At 41.1% G+C, this 18,712-nt stretch overlaps 1 protein-coding gene across 1 annotated transcript in view; it reads left to right on the top strand.

The window, feature by feature from the left end:
* The first annotated feature begins 12,123 nt into the window (after window positions 1-12,123).
* LOC146689318 (thyrotropin-releasing hormone-degrading ectoenzyme-like) overlaps window positions 12,124-18,712 on the top strand; it is a 277,193-nt gene continuing 270,604 nt past the window's right edge. Inside the window, exon 1 of the mRNA XM_085437338.1 lies at window positions 12,124-15,276. Within this exon, the coding sequence (XP_085293464.1) occupies window positions 14,782-15,276 (495 nt within the window). The 5' untranslated portion in view covers window positions 12,124-14,781. The remainder of the gene's footprint in view (window positions 15,277-18,712) is intronic.

Below are 18,712 nucleotides of genomic sequence, written 5' to 3'. Positions count from 1 at the left end.
AACTTTTTAGGATGTAATTTGTAGTGTAATTAGTATGCAGTCTCCATCAGGATAGCTTATCCAGACAGGAGGAAAGGTGTGAACGCATGTAGTCCAGGGTGAAAACCATGTAAGCAGCTGAAAGGTCAAACAGCTCATCTCCTCCTGTTATCTGACGTGAGCCTGACAAAAGTAATGCAGCGGCATGGAAAAAATGATAAAAGAAAGCACCCACAGCGTCAGTACTCAATCACAATGGAAATAAAAATTTTAATATCAGGACTAAATATAAATATAAGCACACAATTGCATACAGATAAAGATTTAATATCAGGTAAAGATGAGATGAGTGGTGCAAGATAGCAGTGAAAGTCAGCCTCTCGCTTTTTGCGGGGTGTTTGGGTAATTTGGCAAGCTGCCCCATGAAGACACCAAATAATAGTTATCCAAGACCTTGAAATAAGTGTATTTTCTACAAGACCTCCTTTCCCTGAATTGCTAGAAGCCTTGACAAGATCACAACCTGCTGAGCAGAGACACTAGCCGTAAATGAGGTTTTAGGATTAACCCAGAAAGGTTCCATCATAAGGCCATATGTCCTTGGACCCTTCTGTTGGGTTTAAATGCTGTAAGCAGTAAGGATTTGCTGCTGGCTGGGTCAGCGACCTATCGGAAGCCAGATCAGTCAGTTGCTGACAACAGCTGATCATCTTGAATGCTGTGCTGCTCTTTCAGTCACTAAAACCAGCAGTGACTGATCAAAGGAGCGGTGTAATCCAGACGGTGTGCAGGGAGTAAAATTTCCAGCTACAAAACCCCCACGCTATAGAGCTACGCTCGGTGTTCCAGTGGCACAGCATCCACCAGACATACATCACACACCTTCAGTGACTCAGTGCACCGCTGACCACAGGATGCGCCATCAGTCTGTATCTGCATCGCTATCTCTTTCATGTTGTGCGACTATGAATCATGGATGGATTTGTGCTTTCAAGGAATTTTGAAATATTGATGTTTGGCTCTGTGTGCGTTCAACAGTCTGTTCTCCCTCCGACATGCTCGCTTCTCTTTTTTTATTTCTCTTCTGCTGCTGTTGCTGCTGCTGCTGTTGCTAGATTGGTGTCAAGTGCAGAGACCACACACACACACATGCAGACCTTCTTTCTTCCTAACAAGTGATACACATTCATTACATTTTCTGCCCAGTGTGTGTGTTCTCTGCACTTGACACCAATCTTCCCTGAGGCAGAAGAGTGTGCCGCCCACTTAGAGATCCCTCTCTCCTTCTCTCTCTTGCTCACTCTTTCCCTTTCCCCGCTGTCTTCCACCTTGATCTAGTTGGCTGAAATAGGACTCTAATTGGCCATGCAATGCCAGAATGACTGTGTGTGTCCGACAGGGTGTACGCACTGAGCGCTACAATACAGGCTACTATTCTAAAGCAATATGGGAGAGGAAGTGCAAACAAAACAAGTTTATCCACTGGAAGGAGCAACATGCAGGATCAGCTATTTGGACACCTTTCCTCCCCAGATCCTCTTCTTTTTAAATTCTGATCAGTTGTGCTACAAATGGAAATTTATACATCACTAAATAAAATAAAAAACATGTTGCTCTGTGCAATCCGCAGCTCAGTCAGGACAAATGCTGCAAAATGTTTATTTTATTTTGACAAATTGAAATTTGGCAGTGAAGCTAGAGATGGATTTGACACTGATGGTGTGGAGATGGATTGCAAAGTGGCTTGCAGCCACTACACAGCAACTGCAGGAAGGCAAAACTGACTTAAAACTGACACAAAGTGATTCCATTTAGCAACAATATCAACTGAGTCTTAAGCACTGACAAGAGCTGATCTCCTAGTAATAAGGCTGAGTTTGACTATTAGCAATAGCCTGTGGGAATCCTTACTTCAGACAGGCTAATAAAAATGAAGCATTTTTTTTTCAGAATCATATTCTTCCTCTGACTCTTCCAGCATGCAGTACAGCCATAGTTGCGCTTCCTGTACCTGGACATGCACATACCTTACAGTACAGACACAGCACAAGTAGTTGGCTCTCATAATTGAGCTTAAACTAGCTGTTAACATTTCCCTGCCTCTACAGATGGGCCCTCTATCTAATTACCCTTTCAGCTTGACTCATTTTCTAGCCGTACTGATGTTCTGTCTTCCATCAATATAATGATATTTTGCAGAGCAGATGTTTTTCAGCCTTTCCACTAGATCATTGGCAACTCAGGTTTGGGTTCAGTCACTTTGCATGCAACTTGATAACATGAGACTTGATATGAAATGTAACATTGTGCAATTTTTGCCTGTTTGGATTGTGGCTAAGACTAAATCCAACCCTAACCCTACAAGCGTCACAGGCAGAGGAGGGAAAGAAAGAGGGCAGGTCCACACCTGGAGGACCTGCCCTCTGGACACCTTGTTGTCCTTTTCTATAGTAAAGTACAACGAGTACTTTGGTATCTCAAGTATATTTGATTAAGTACAAATTTGTACTTGTTCTATTGCTGTTCACTGACATGTCACTACAGAGCTAATTTGTCCCTTATTACCATACAGTATGAAATGTTCCATTTTTCTCTGTTCACTTGGAGCTCGACAGTACATTATTATCTTGGGTGGACTCATTCTTGGCTGTATTTCATTGAGATCTAATTCTTGATATTGAGTTCCTGAGTCTAAGCAGTGAATAAATCCCCAAAGGTATGAAAATTCATGTTCAGTAATCAAATTCTGGTAAAATTCTGACATATCCTCATACTCCTCACAGTTTAGTGCAATTTTTGTTTTGGAGAAGAAGTGTTGGACAGACAGCTGAGTTGTGGCTTACATCCCTGTCCTTTAACTTCAAGTTGGACCACTGAAGCATCTGACGGGCAGAGAGATAAAAACGAATAGTTAGCATCGCTGAACATGACGTGAACCTGACAGATATCGCATGTACATGCGTGTCAGAGTTTGAAATGGAAGCAGCTGCAGTTGAAAGCTCCCACTCGGACATTCATGGTTGAACACATGCACATCCAGAGGCAGATGGGCGGGGACACTCCAATCGCTGCAAAAATTAATGGCTCATGTGATGGCCAATCAAATGCTCGGCAGCCTGTATCAATAGCCAATGAAACAGCTGGTGGTCTGAGTCGTGATGAGCTGGACGTCTGTCAGTGTCACCTTGGTAACAGCAGGGGAACATCTGACCTTCAGCACTCCACCAGGCAGGAAGGTTGACCGGCCAGGTTTAATTGGCAGGTTACCAAAGGGACCGTGAACTGGAAGATGATGGGATATTTACATGATGGTTAATATCAGCACAGGTTACAATGAGATTTACTGTCAGATATTTTCATGTAAACGATAAATATTTTTATAGTGCTTATCAAAGTCGGTGTATTTCTGAACGAAAACACATGTTTAAAACGCTTAATTTCTTTTGCAGACAAATGGCAGTGAATATACACTTTTATTCCAACATTCTGTGAAGTTTTTGATTCAGAGAATAGACTGAAGAACAAGTAAAACCTGTTGAATTTTACATAGCTAAATTCCCATACTTTTAACAGTTACATACTCCACAAGAGTATGTAACTGTTAAAATCTACAGTTTTAGGTAGACATTCCCATCACTGAGCCATATGATTGGTCCCAAGTTCATTGTGACAATGAGCTCATCTTCAGCCAAGGATACCTTCAGCAGATGGTGTGCCTCCCACAGAGTCCATATCTCATTAATATGGAGCCAGTATGAAGAGATTACATGAAGATATTGAGTCTGACTAAATCTCCAGAGGAACTGTGATAACTTCTCTGAGCAAAATGTAAAAAACTCTAAGTGTTTCAAAACCAAAGGGTGCTCATGCCCTCATTTATTTTTATTTTTTTAAGTATCCCCATTTTACTTTCTGTGCCTAGAGATTATTTGAAATAAGTACAGAGTTAGAGTCATAAATTATGTGGCATTTAGACTCAAGCAAAGCTACGTAACAGAGCAGAGTCCAACAACGGTAGACAGTAGGAAAGGATCCCCCTGAGTTTAGACCAGACCTGAGCATTTCACTGGCTGCAGGCCATATCTGGCCCTTTAGTTGTCCCTGGGAAATGGGAATTCAGACAAGAATAAGTGTTACAGTATAACCATTAAAAAAGAGGAGAGACTAATGCAGAATGTATTTTTTTAAGAAAACATCCTTGTTTGTTTGTTTGTACTGCCGATAACCCGTTAGCCTCTTTTGGGTTCACCCAATTTATTTTTGTCATTTTAATAGCAATATACTGCAATACCTAGAGTAAGATATTGTAATACATGCACACTGTAATTTACTATAAATGGTAAAGGGTTGTTTTACAACAACTAACTAGTGTTGTTTCTGTTACTAACTAAGGAAAAATGTTCAGCTTCGTTAAAACCATTCCTGATTATTGAAATGAAGCTTCAAAAGTCTAAAGGTAGAAACTGAAGATCTCATAGGATCATGCTGGATTGAGCTGTTGACACAAAATCAGGTTGGTGAATAACATCCACAGATTACCTCTTACAGCATTACTCTGTAATGTGTGGATATCAATCAGTAACATGGGTGCAATTGTGTGAGTGTGTGGTCACCGAAATCAGTCAATATTCTTCTTCCGCAGTGCTCAGTCAGTCCATCACTTGTCAATTTCTGTCCCCGTCTCATTGGATAACAAGTTTAAAAATATTTTCTCATCACTGAGGCTTCCACGAGCACTGGGGTTGAACCCAGAACTTCAATGCTCAGAGGAGACAGCTACAAAGTCCACATCTAATCAGACAGAAGTTTGAATATAACACAAATAACAAGCAATATTTCACATTCTTTGTCCTTTTGTTGGACAAAGAAGACACCTTTTGTTTCAAGCAATAAACTGTTAAAAATGACTGCAGAGGGAGAACCTTGTGCATCTGTATCTACTTACCTGACTACCATTTTATTAAAGCCTTCACTCCTCTTCAGAAATCAAATTTTTTTCAGCAAGTCTGCACCTCTAACTGTTCTTGTGGTATTTACTTTTAACCCTTTACAGCCGGTTAATTATTGCTCTGTTGCCTTGGCATACGGCTACTGATCTCACTCTTTTTCAAACTTTTAAAAATTATTTTCATTCTTTAAACAGACGTTCCAGTTCTGCTTTGCTGATGATTAGAGAGGAACCGGAGTTTGTTCCTGCACAGACACTTTTTACATTTTCACATTTTAGGAAATGCCAAACCTCATTTCCTGAAACATTTTTTTAAATTCTATACATGGACAAAACAAATAAAAACTAATGGAAAAACGAATAAAGATGTCACTGGGTTACCAACCCAGACTACCAAAGACTAGAGATTCTAAATAAGATAAAAGTAAATTCTCCAGACTAGTCTTCACAGTCACAAAAAACAGACAGGAACACAGATGTGACCCTTGTAACCATCAACTGACGATGGAAGTTACTTCATCTGAACCCAAGGGAACCAGTGGACCTGTGGATGGGGAAAACCCATATGGAAAAGATATATAAAAATCTTATAAGGTTTGTATCTGTCTTGTGTACAACTTGTATGAAAAGCATACAAGGGTGAAAACAGATGTAAGATCCCTTGAAAAATTATATAAATGGAACTTGTATGTTTTGGATACTTCCTAAAACAATATATGAAAGTAATGAGAAAGTGGCCACTTTCATGAGTAAATCATATAAGCCTTATATGATTCACTATATGAAGCAAGCTAAAGCTGATGCAAGTATTTTATAGGTTTTTCCTATTTCTTTATATGGGAAGGTAATCGAGCCTTTAAAATGCCTAACTTCAGTAATAAAATACTTACAGCCAGGTGCAAAGCTGTCAATAAAAACTGGTTTTGGTGTCTATAGTTAGCTGAAAGGTGTCGAGGGGATAGCTGTTTGCCAAGTCTCTGCCAAATCAAGTCACTGAACTTAACCTCTAAACTTAACTCACTTGTGGTTTTCATGCCATTTAGAGACTTTTTGATGGACTCTGGCTAATAATGTGGTCTGTAGTAAACTGTATAATTGCTAACAAAGCTAGTCAAGGTTGGCTGACTATTTAGCAAGAAAAAAACAAAAACCACAGTGGCACCCAACATGCTAATTGCAAAGTCCTGCTGTCACAGTGGTTACATCTATCTTTTATATACAGTCCATGTTACAAAGGAAGCCCTTTGACAGCAATCGGCATTGACCTACCTCAGGTCCTGCGAGTCAAGGTGGGGTATTGGAAACTTCCTTTTACATTAAACAGTCTGCTCTAAGTATGAATTTGCTGGAAAAGTACAAGCACAAATTGACTGTCATTTGAATTCTCACAGGGCAATGGCTCATTTCAAAAGGGACATTTTAAATCTCTTGCCAGACTAACAGGGATCCACAATCTTTTTTTTTTCTTAAGGCCTTGGAGAGCTCTTTACATCGTGGCATAATGACACCACACACTTCAGTAGCAAAGAGAACAGCAGAGCCTCAATGTCAGAGATTTAAATAAGACACCTTCTATCTGTCACTCTCCAAGGAGGCTCTAATCGATCAAACCTTTTCTGGAACCTGTGATTCTAATTTTATGAGTTTGAAGGTGTGATCAATGTAGGGGTGGACACTGTACATGAAAGCAATGTCCTTACTTAAACGGAAATAGTGCTATAACTTCATTTTAGGAATACGAATTTCAAGCAAGAGGCTTAATTGTCTGCTTAGCTCAAGGAAAATGCTTCAATTAAGCATCAGTGGGGTATATTTGTGGAACAATTTTTTGAAGTGCAAATGCTGTAGGTAACAAGTGACACCACAGTTGTGGAATTAGGTCCATAAAAAATATGTCCTTTGGACAAAGACACATTTTTTTTATTCACTCTTGAGTTTCTATTGCTGGATCCATGTGCCCTGTGAAGTGCCTTCTTCTGAGTTTTGCAGCATTTGGGTGAGTCTGAGCAGAGAGTCAGCTCTGTACAGATCACAGATCATGTGTCCATGCTGTAATGCCACCTCCACCAGACTTTAACAGAAGATGTGGTGTGTCTGATCAGGAACCGTTTCTCTCCAGTTCTGTTCCCATGATTCTGGTACAAGTTCATCTTGGTTTCATTTTCTTCCCCAGGGCTTTGCCACCTCTTTTAGCTGTTTTCTGTTTAATCTATCCTTCTTCTTGAGTGTAAGCTGTGATTTGCACCTTGTTGTAAACCCATCTGTATTTCCATTCATAAAGCTGTTTATTAGGGCTGGGTATCGCCACTGATTTCTAGAATCGATTCGACTCCGATTCACAAGGTTCCGAATCGATTCAATCCATGATTCGATTCAAGACGAATCGAATTGGAGAAATTTGGCCTCAGACAGTCAGAAATATTATAATTCAGATCATGCATCAGTACATTTCCATATTTTTATATCTATAAAAAGAAAACTGACACTTGTGAGACTTTATCAAATGTGTAAATATCACAGCAGATGCCTTTGTGTCAAAGTAACTGAGGATAAAACACAGAAAAACATGAAGGTGATTTTTCTGGCCTGGGATTAGGGATGGGTATCGTTTAGGTTTTATCCGATACCAGTACCAAACCGGTACTTTTGAAACGGTGCCGGTGCTTAAACGGTGCTCGAACCGGTGCTTAAAGAATGGAGAACACAAACTTTGTCCAAAAACCTCTCATGTTTAGCTGTTTTTTTGTAAAAAGATAACAATGTTAGCCTTTTCTGCAGCTATAGGGGATTTATGGCATCACTCTTGGCTGGAAGCAGTGCTTAAACAATGGAAAAAAACACAAACTTTATCCAAAAACTTCTCATGTTTAGATGTTTCCCTCTTTTTCTTTGGTTATTTTAGTCTTTTTGGCCAGGGTGAAGGGAGTATCTGCCATCAAACAAGAAGACAGCCGCATGTAACTACGATGGTGTTTGCTAGTTCACCTTAAGCGACTCACCCAGAGAAGAACGGCTGTTGCTGTCATCATCATCCGTCATCATTTCTGCTACACTGACAGGGCTAGGGGCCAGGGCTCTAATCTTCGGGTTCTTGGGGGATGTTGCGAACTCCGGGTCCGATAACAGGCACCACATCCGCAGTAGATGTGCTCGGTGTGAGGTCTCGCAGCAAGCTGTCAAATACGGTGCATTTCTTTCTTTCTTTCTTTCTTTCTTTTAAAAAAACGCTATGCGTCGCCAGGTGTTTCATCAGATTCGAGGTGTTGCCTCCTTTGCACAGTATCACCTTAAAGCACTTGTTGCAGGCTGCTGAGTTTGCAGCTTTTGCTGTGAAGTACAGCCAGACTTTTGACCGCTTTGCCTTGGGCATTTTTAATCTGTAGCTCTGCTCTAAAAGAACGTACGTACCTGGACCCGCCTACTATCCTTGGAAAGGTAAAATGATTGGCTAGAATTTAAAGTGTATGACATCTCAGGGGAAAAAAGCACCGAAATAAAGCACCGAAATGTGCACTGCTTTTCGGTCTGGTTACTACCGTTTATGTCAGAACCGGTGCCATTATGGCACCGGATACCGGTACCCATCCCAGGCTGGGATTTTATACAAATATTCTGCAGTAGATCAAAAACAAAGGAAAACCATTAATCAACATATGAACATTATCTGATGCTGCTGACGTGAAGCAGAGCAAAGTTACAGAGGTTTGATTAGAGACGGATCTAAGCGTTTTGCAATTTTTCATAATTTAAAGTTTAAATTTGTTCAGTATTGAACAGCAGAAATGAGACTTTCTTTTCGGAAGTAAGTAAAAGGAAAAAAACAGCGTCCGACAGCACTGTAAACAACGGTAGACTTGTCCGTAACAAGCAAGCGAATGATGCAGAAAACAGATTTTTAGACGGGAAACTGTTCATGAAGTATACTAAGAGACAGAGAGAGAGAGAGAGAGAGAGCTGTGCATGAAGTTTGATTTTATCGGTGTGGAAGCAAAACAGCAAAAGTCAGAGGGAATTCATGACGATGTTTATGTGAAGCATAGTTTGGATCTTCTTTTGCTGCTGGTTCAGTCAATATTGTTTGGAGAGAGATAAAAACCTGCAGCTTCAGAATCTAACGCAAAAAGGAGGTAAACACAAAGACACCAGAATCAGCGAGCTGTCGGCCTTCAGCCCCGACCGTGTCCGTGCCGTCGGGTGAGAAAGGCGACATCTCGCTGATTCTGATCCGTCGGCGGGTCCGTGCTTTGTGTTTACGTCTTTGTGCAGAATCCGTGTACCTGCTCTCATTTACTGTTTTAGCTGTTTGGTGATTGTTGAAAATTTGTGAGGTTTAACCTGAGATTCTGGCATGTTGGGCAAAATAAATTTATATTAAAATAATCAATTCAGGATTTTAATTAATCGATATCACGTTATCCAAGCTAGAATCGATTTTAATCAATAAATCGATAATCAAAACACACCTCTACTGTTTATATGTTGTAGACTCTGAAAGGCCTACTTTGTCAAGACTTTTCTTAATGTGGCTAGGTGTTCTTACCGAAGAATAGACTTCTGCAGTCACTCCTCATGTTTTTATCTCTCTCTGATAGTTTGCTATGATTTGCTTTCCAAAAAGACTCAAAAGGCAGATACACAGGAAATGGTTAACAGGCAAATAATGAAAACATTTACAAGGACAGTAGATAAGAGTACTGCACTGGTTAATAACTCACATTTCTCTTTTCTCACAGGCCAGTCTTCAGTCTTTTAAGAAATAGGCTCAGGTTGGTACTATCCCACAGGCACATTCACAAATCGTCTCACAGGCTGAGTTGTCAGGCCAGTTTCTTCAATACCCCTAAAGTCCAATTCTTTGACTAGATCAACTCTCAAGCCAGTTTCCAGAATTCTCTACTGCTCTGAGGTAAAACACTCTAGGTGAGTCTCCAGAAGTGGCACAACAGGAAGAATGTAGGTGTAATGATGAGCAGCCACAGTTACCTCTAGAAAGAGGTAGGAAGATTTATTCTATCAAAGGTTCAAGGTAATGCTGACACTATTGGCACAATGATTCTTCAACCAAGACTGGGTGTTGGGAAAAGACAGTCTGTCGATGGTTATACAACATTGAGTGTTTGCTGTAATGCTAATTTTGTTGATCTTTATTTTACATGGTCTTGATGTCTTCTTGGACATTTTACATATTCTCATGTCAATCAGGCTGAATAATGCTGCTAATAATAGGACTGAGGTGTATACACACCAGAAGCTATTCACAACAACATGGCAACCAGCGACCACAAAGGGGGATTAAAATTTTGCAACTTCAAGCAAATACAGGCAACATAATCACTGCCAATGTGAGCTTTTCTCAATTTCCAGGTGAGCAAGTAGATGGATTTTTACGATGGGAAACCCCTTAACACCAACCCTTAACAACGGTTACCTTGCTGGTTGGCCAATGGGGCTGACCACTTGTTCGCTCTTTTATATCATAACTCAGTGCATGAAAGCACACATGCCAAAGAACACGTTGTGATTAAATTAGCCACATCATTAGCTCCACAACAGATTTGTTCCACAAGTGCCAGTTTAGCTCAGTGGGTGAACAGGTGACCAAATACTGCATGGCCACAGCGGCCATGTTCGAGTATGACCTATGGCCCTTTGCTGCATGCCCTCCACCCGTCTCTCACCACTATGCAATTTAAAAAAAGAGTTGTTCTGAAAAATCAGCACGAAAAGTGAGAAAATTTCTGTTTGGTCAACTATTTTTTTTATTCTGCTACTGTCTCTTGTTTGGTGTCATTTAATTGACTGGATGATTGAGGTCTCCTCCTCATGCTGGTCACCAGGTTGGTCACACATTGCTGTGGGACGGCAGTCCATTCTTCAATCAGCTTTTCTGTTGGTCACAGAATAAGCTCTTTGAAAATTGACAGAGAAGATTCGGCAAGTTTTTCAACTCACAAATTTCTCCTTAGAAATGTTGCACCATTTAAGGGGAAGTAAACAGGCTATGCAATAAGATATATTGCTTAGAAAAAATAATCAACCAAAAACAAATTTCCTTCCTTTTGGTGCCAAGTTTTTATTCTTCTGTCAATTGAACACACAAAACAATAACACTTCCTGCTTGTGAGAAGAAGAAGAAACCCTTAAAATGAGGGTGTCTCACACTACCATGTAGACCTCTCACTCTGAAGCCTGATCAACAGTGAGCAAAGGGTCAGAGGGACACCTAATCTAAATAAATACACCAAACCAACAAATTAAACTAACTGTGCATGTAGATGCCTGAAAATGTCATAAATTTCTTGTTGATATTTATATTTTTAAAAAGGGCATCTGGGGATACTAGTCTATGTGCGTGGAGTAGACATTTGCACAGCTGACTGAGCACGACCATCAGGTATTCCAATAAAAAACAAAGACGTGTGTTTGCTTTCTTTATAATATGATCTGAATTTTGGCCTGGACCTGCACTGCACACAACACACAACCAAGAACATGTAGCTTTATTGGAGCAACAATGTTACTTCAGCCCTGTGTGCTGGGATTCTTCGGTACCACATCTGGCCCAGCTGTTCAGCTGCAGAGTCTACAGCTTCACATTGAATCCCTCAGAGATGGAAAAAGTGTGATTTTTGAACATGTGTATATGTGTGTGTCTGTGTCTGTGTATGTGCGCTTTGTCTTCTCTGAAGAATGAGTCTGGAAATTCTTTCCCACTGTGCTATAAAGAGCTTATGTGTACATGTAGTTTCAGGCATTAAAAGTGGAATAACTGAAATGCAGAAGTGCAGATAAGAGCAAGTGGACGTAAAGTGACTAATGAAAAACCAATCTCAGCAGACACATTCATTTAGGGAGAAATCTGCACAGGAAAGGCCCCGGTGCCCATTGCTCAGTTACTTCACAGCCAGATAAATCTGCATGCGTGTAAAACCAAAGAGAGGCACACAGAGAACCTTTACTTTGTTTCATCTTCATTTCTCTTCTGTCTGGTTTCTCGTCATCCAGAGCTAGCAGAGGAGAAAACAGCGGAATAGATTTGAACAGCGCTGGGGAGGTGTAGCTTTCACACGCTGAGACCCCCACCCACCTCCCTCCCTCTCGGTCTCTCTCTCTCTCTCTCTCTCCCTCGGTCAGCGCGTGCCTCTCGGTTGGAGCAGCAGCTCGTGCTCAAGTGGAAACGCACACCGCAAACATACTCACTGCTGAACGGGCGGCACGAGACTCTTCCTCACCTCCATCACCAAGCGTCACTTTCTTCAGTGCACGAAGGGATGCTAAACAGGAAGGCTTCATCACCGCCGCCACCACCATCATCATCAACCGTCATCCTCATCTGCGAGAGAGAGAGAGAGAAGCAGCGGCTCTCCGTGGGCTGAAAAAGTTGAGGAAGATAGGGTTTATTAAAGGAGCACCGGAGGGGCTCGTGCCCGGCGTTAACGCGGGATAATCCACCCGGCACGGTCTGATCCTACTTTGGAGTGTGCAGGACCTGGTGCTGAGTGGGATTTGTTAACGGTGCTTTCCAGGATCGTTCCGTGCACCGTCCCCGGTGCTGACTCTGACCTCCGGCGTGTTTGTTTTTTTTAGTCCATTTTTTCTTCTTCTTTAAACGATCGGCCCGTTATTGTTATTACTGTTATTATTAACGGGTCCGGTGTTTAATCCCATCGGTGTGAGCTGGATCTGGTCTCTGGCGGTTTAACGGGATCCCCACATGTGCCAGCGGATCAATAACAGCTTCCTGGCATTTATCTGTGAACTCCCGTCATGTCCCTGATGGATTTCTTCCCCACCACACGCACTTAATGGATTTCTAACGGTGCTGTAACGAATCCCGGGACCGTCCCGGGTGGACTTGAGGGTTAGTTTATTGACCGACGGTAACCTCAGCCCCCTCCCCGGGAGCAGAAACAGCCCGCAGGTATAAAGCAGGTGTTCACATCTGGGTTACCGAGGAAAACGGGACGTGCAGCAGAGAAAGCGCGGTCCTTTGGACTGAAGTGAGTCTGACTAATAGCGGATCACCCCCGGAGAGGTACCCTTCCACCTCGGGGACCGACTGCTGTTTAAAACGGACACGGAGATCATCGCTTCCTAGCGGGGGCGAGAGAAGAGAAGTTACCGGAGAACCAGAGGAGTTTTTCTTCTTATAATATTTACCGATGAACCTGTAATGTTTGGACAACCTTCATGATCAATATCTGAGTGATTTCACTGAAGGAACTGATTAATTGATGGTGGATTTTAAAAAGGGGGTTTTCAGCTCTTTCTGTGGATTTCTGTCCCCACCGAGCGGCATCCATGTAATCAATACAATCCTGGGTTATCAATCAGTTTTAATCCAGCTTCCATCCGTCAGGCTCATGAGCTGGAAAGCTGGGATCGTTTAGACCTCGTGGAGTAGCCGAGTGAATTATCTCCTCCACGGTGAAATAAACCCACATGCTGGCCGTAAATTATCCACTTAACCCCCCTCAGGAGAGGGAAAGGAGAGAGAGAGAAACCGAGTGCTATAGACACAGACCGCAGCCAGAGAGTTATTACCGTTTTTAAACTACACCTTTATCAGCAGCAAAGCTAATTTTAATTTGAAATCCATCAGAGAAAAGGGGTCAAACGGAGGCGCTTCCTCAATTTTTAACAGCAACTTTAAGTTTGTGTGACAGAGAAGTCACTACAAAACTGTACTTTAAAAACAAGATTACTGAAGTATTCTGCTTTGGGACAAAGCCCTAAGAAAACTGAGTAATTACAAATTAATCTCGAGCTTGTAATAAAAAAAAAACAAAGACAAAAAACTGGATTTCTTGACAAAGATCCGAATTCAAAACTTTATTTTACTCAAAATAAGATCTGAACATATTCTGGTGTGACTTTGATTTGATTAAGTCTTCATTTGATTCCAAACCTTAAATGCAATCATACTAATCTCCAAGAGACTTGTAACACATCTTAATGTCTTGTAAGTTATTATAATCTTTGACTGTAACATTATGACAATCCCATAATAGTCCGAAAGGGATTTATTTATGGTTTATTGCGGATGTGTAAGAGCTTTAACTCAGAGCAAATTAACTTTACTCGTACCTTGGGAAAACTACCTGCCGCTTTAACCCCCTTGTGTTCGTTCAGACTTTGGTTGAGGGTCTTTGACTTGGTAACGTGACCGTTTTTAAAGTTCAAACTGATGATTTCCATCATCCATAACTGACTTGAATTTACAATCTGAGAGGAAATCCAGATAAGGTTGCTTTTACAGCATAAGGCTTTATTCCCAGTTTTATACCTTGTGGTGGTTAAGTGTTTAGCTTACCCAGCTGATTTCCAGTCTATGGATGATACGCTCACTGTATAGCCACATCCTCAACGGCATACCTCCTCCGCTCTGTCCCTCTCCTCCTTCTCCTTCTCAGGCTTCACTGCTCTTGAAATCGAGCCATGCAGCATTGATTTTTTTGTTTCTGTTCACCGCAAAACCAAAACGCACATGACCATCTCATTTTTTCTGTTTTTTCAGTTTGGTTGCCTGAAATGTAAGACGTGCAGCAGTGCTGATTTTTCACATCTAGGCAGAACTCAAGGACGTTCATAACAGTCCATCAGCAGCAAGGTCAGAGTTCAGTTTTTCAGATATATAACTGCTGGAGTTTCATCAGCACAGACTGATAGGCTGACAGGCTGAATCAAGACTGGAATCTTTTGGACGATCAAAACACATTCAATCACATCAAGTTTACTGTAAACAAGCTGAAATCTGACCTGTGCATAAATGAATATTTTTTTGAATCAGAATCTGTTTCTGCTGCTGAACTTTGACATTATTTCTTTGCTGTTCTAGTGACATTTTAAGCTAAATGGGACTAAACGACAGCAGCCCGGGAGCCATGCGGAACGGCCGTGGCCTCTCGGATCAGTGGGCAGAATCAGTGGTGGTCCGGCCTCGAACCACTGAGCGCCACATAACGGTGCACAAGCGCCTGGTGCTGGGCTTTGCCCTCTCCATACTCACCCTCATTATCGTAACAGCAGTAGCCGTTGCGCTCAACGTCAAATTTGAGGACTGTGGTGCACGAGATCGCGATGAATCAACTGGAGAGCCGAGTTCCCGAGGCCCCGGTGGGTCTGCAAAGTTGAATGGAGGCAGAGGGGAAAGGACGGGGGAGAAAGGGGACGAAGAGGTGGTCCAGCCGTGGAGAAACTCACGATTACCAGGCTCGGTGAGGCCTCGGCACTACGACCTGCGGCTTGCCGTCTACATGGATAACTTCACCTTCTCTGGCGAAGTCAGCATTGAGCTGGAGTGCATTAATGCCACCCGTTTTATTGTGCTGCACGCTGATCGCTTAGAGGTATGTTGGCGCTTTGTTTTTGCTCACAGTGAGGATAGTGATAATTTAAATTCAAGCATGTAGCAGTCTAGAGCCCAAGGACTCCTAGGTAATGTCACTTTTTACAAACTGAATGACCAACATGCTTGGGGTTGTCCAAAATTTTAGGTTCTTAGGTTCTTTTAGGTTTTTGGTTCAAAATCTACTTAGGCACAGACCCACCCGAAATAATCAGACCTGTTCCAAAATGCAATCAATTAGACTTATCAAAGAACCCAAACACCAAATATAAGCTGCTTTTACTGATGATTACAGCCCAGAGCTTTTCCTCAGCTCACTTGACAGAGTTGAATGTGAGAATAAAAAAGTCCAACTTTGGATTTTTAGCCTGCCAGATCCCAAACACTAGGTTAAACTGAGCCTGTGTTAGAATAGCAAACCGTCTGCTGAATTTACAAAGAAGCAAAAGCGAGAGTGTTTACCTGTACGCTCTACCCCAGCAGTATCCTCGCCTTAGCCAGCCTGAGTATTTCCAGTGTTTTGTGGAAAAAAACCCCAACTTTAAATCAGGTACCAACCTGCTTCTCCTGATTTTTGACTTCATGAGTGAAAATACCTCTATAGCTATCCTATTCAGAACCTTTTCTAATGTACAGCAGATTATAAAATTAAACCTTTCTCTGCACTGCACTGCATTTGAGACATTTAATGCTTCTTACACAACTCTAGATTTTCAGTGCTCTGAAAGAAGTTGAAATGTGACACCTTCAACTGTGGCAACCTTTTCATGGCATTAACAAATGATATGATGGACATTACTTCAACGTACCTCTTACCTCAAAACACAGACATTGAATCATAAATTAGTTTGAATCCATTCAGGTGTGACTGAACCCCAAACCTGAGACCCACACCAGTAACAATAAGACCCTGATTGACACAATTAAGCTTAATGGAACAAATTTACATCTTTGTTACTGGATCAGGTCTTGGCTGTGAAGCCCTCTACATCGTAGTCCAGACTCAACAATTCTTAAACACTAGACATACTATAGTCAAATAATAGTTAAATAAACTCAACTTTATGAAATGGGCAATGCTGGTAGATTATTAGCTATATTGGCTGTGCATTGGTTGCTGTTGGTTACGGCTGTTTTTGTCTACTAAGTTACAAAAAATAGAGATGAGTACTGGTATTGCATCTCATTACTACAGCTGAAGTCTCCGGGTCCATGAAATGTCAGCAACACTATTCCTGGCCAGTTTTAAATTGGGTACTTTTTCTTTCAGGCATGAATTAAACTCTTGGAGATTTACAATTTTCTTGAGAAGGTAGTGCAGCAAAGCCTTTTGAACCTTTAAAATGACAATAGTTACTCCCGTTGGGAGCATGAATGCCCCAATTTAATGAGTAATTCTGAATTTCTATTTGCTGTTCTTATATGAAATTTAAGATAGTAGGCAGCTTGGCAGAATTGAATTGGATACCAGTGACCCCACCCCTAACCATACCAGATTAGGTTATTATCATTATTATTATTACTATTAATAATAATAATAATAATAATAATAATAATAATAATAATAATAATGTGAATACATTTAATTTTATTATAAATACATAAATAAATATAATACATAAATACATTTTATTTATAGGCACCTTTAAAGACCCTCAAGGTCACCTTACATTAGTACAAAAACAGGTCAATGAAAAATAAAAACAAGTATAAAAATATAAAAGCCAAACAAGGTAAAAATAGACTGAAATGGAATCATGATGAAGGGTGTGCAATTTTGAACAAATAGGTTTTAAGGTGTGATTTAAAAGTGGAGAGAGAGTTTGTAGTGTGGAGCCGAGTTCCCGAGGTGGAAGTGCATTCCAAAGTCTCAGGGCAGCTCTGAGTCCCGTAGAAGTCAGCCGAGCAGGTGGAATAGAAAGAAGAGGAGGTGAGGAAGAGTGGAGTGTACAAGGGAGTGAGTATGTATGGAGAAGATCAGATAAATATGGGGGAGTGAGGTTATGAAGCGCTTTGAAAGTGAGAAGCAGAATCTTAAATTGACACGGAGCTGAACTGGAAGCCAGTGGAGCTGTTTATGAACACGTGGTATATTTTGAGGAGATCTAACTTACCCCATTAATCCAGAAGTTTATTTTATTTATTTATTTATATATTGTTATTAATATCATTTTTTGCATCCCCAAATAGAAACCTTGTAACAGAAGACTTGTAGCCACAATGCATGTAAGGGAGTTGATGTCAGCGGTAACATCTTTTCGTCTCAACTCTAATAGTAGAATGAGAGATTTCTGAGAGCTGACTTGTTTGAGATAAAACTGGATGATGGTTGGACTAAACTTGTTTGCAGTAACTTATTTGCAGTCATGTTATTGTTATTGAGAATGGTCAGTCATGATCTAATTACTGTTGAATCCAGCTCCGTACAAAGTCTACATCATGAAACAGAGATTGGTGCGGTGCAGCCTGTTGATGTAGACGTTTTGATCTTTTGATAATGTTCCAAACAAAGCTCCTTGTTTGCATCCAGTGGTCTGCTCTGTGCTGAAAGCATCCCGACGCTCTCTAACAAAGAATGTTTATTTCCAGATTTGGCCTCGGAGGTTTCTTTAACGAGGCTAATTAACCGTCAAAGTTGCTGTTTCAGCCCAATTTCGGAGACAAGTGCGTGGTGAGAGAAAGCCTCAGAGAAACGCCTGAGCAACGTGATTTTTCAGGCTGGTCATCTCGGCTAATGTGAGAGAAGGATAAATCTGTCTAATTTGGGCAGAGGCCAATTAAAAACCCTGCAGCCCCTTTTGTGTTTGTGTCAGGGCACACTGTGAATTAAGAGGTGCTGTCGGGTGCCAGGCAGGTCTCCTAAGGTATCCTCAGAGTTAATGCATTATGAAAAGAAAAAAATGTCAAGATGTTGAAAGGCCAGAAAACAGAAATGTGAATAAAAATAGATGCGGCTGGTAGCAAGGGGAGGGATCAACACTCCTGAAAAGAGAGCTTAATTCACAGATTCAAAGAAATTGAATGCAAAATGCATTCGAGATGAAGTGAAGTGAAGGTTTTCGGTCTGGAGATGTCGGCTGACCATTTTCCCCAACTTGCCAAACACTGTCAGTTCTTTTTTTTTTTTTTTTTTTTTTTTTTTAAATGACATCAGAAACAGCAGTATGCGACATTACGTGATGGCAGAGCTTCAGTTCATCCTTTGTCATTTTTTTTTTTTTTTTTTAATAAATAGGACAGGGGGAATGAATGAGAGAGAGAGGGGGAGAGAAAGAAAGAAAACCAAAGAGGAGAAGAGACGGTGAGAAGGGGGGGGAAGAGAGAGAAAAAAAAAAAAAATGAACTCCTGGGTCACCTGTATGGAGGAAAAAAAAAAAAAAAAAAAAACAAACAAAAAAAACAAACAGAGGAGACAGCAAACAACAAAGAGCAACATA

This window comes from Copadichromis virginalis, linkage group LG17 (assembly GCF_057382275.1).
Source record: "Copadichromis virginalis isolate Kocher_CV1m ecotype Utaka linkage group LG17, C_Virginalis_male_GT1.1, whole genome shotgun sequence".
Classification (NCBI taxonomy): Eukaryota; Metazoa; Chordata; class Actinopteri; order Cichliformes; family Cichlidae; genus Copadichromis; species Copadichromis virginalis.
This window is presented reverse-complemented; position numbering and strand designations above follow the sequence as displayed.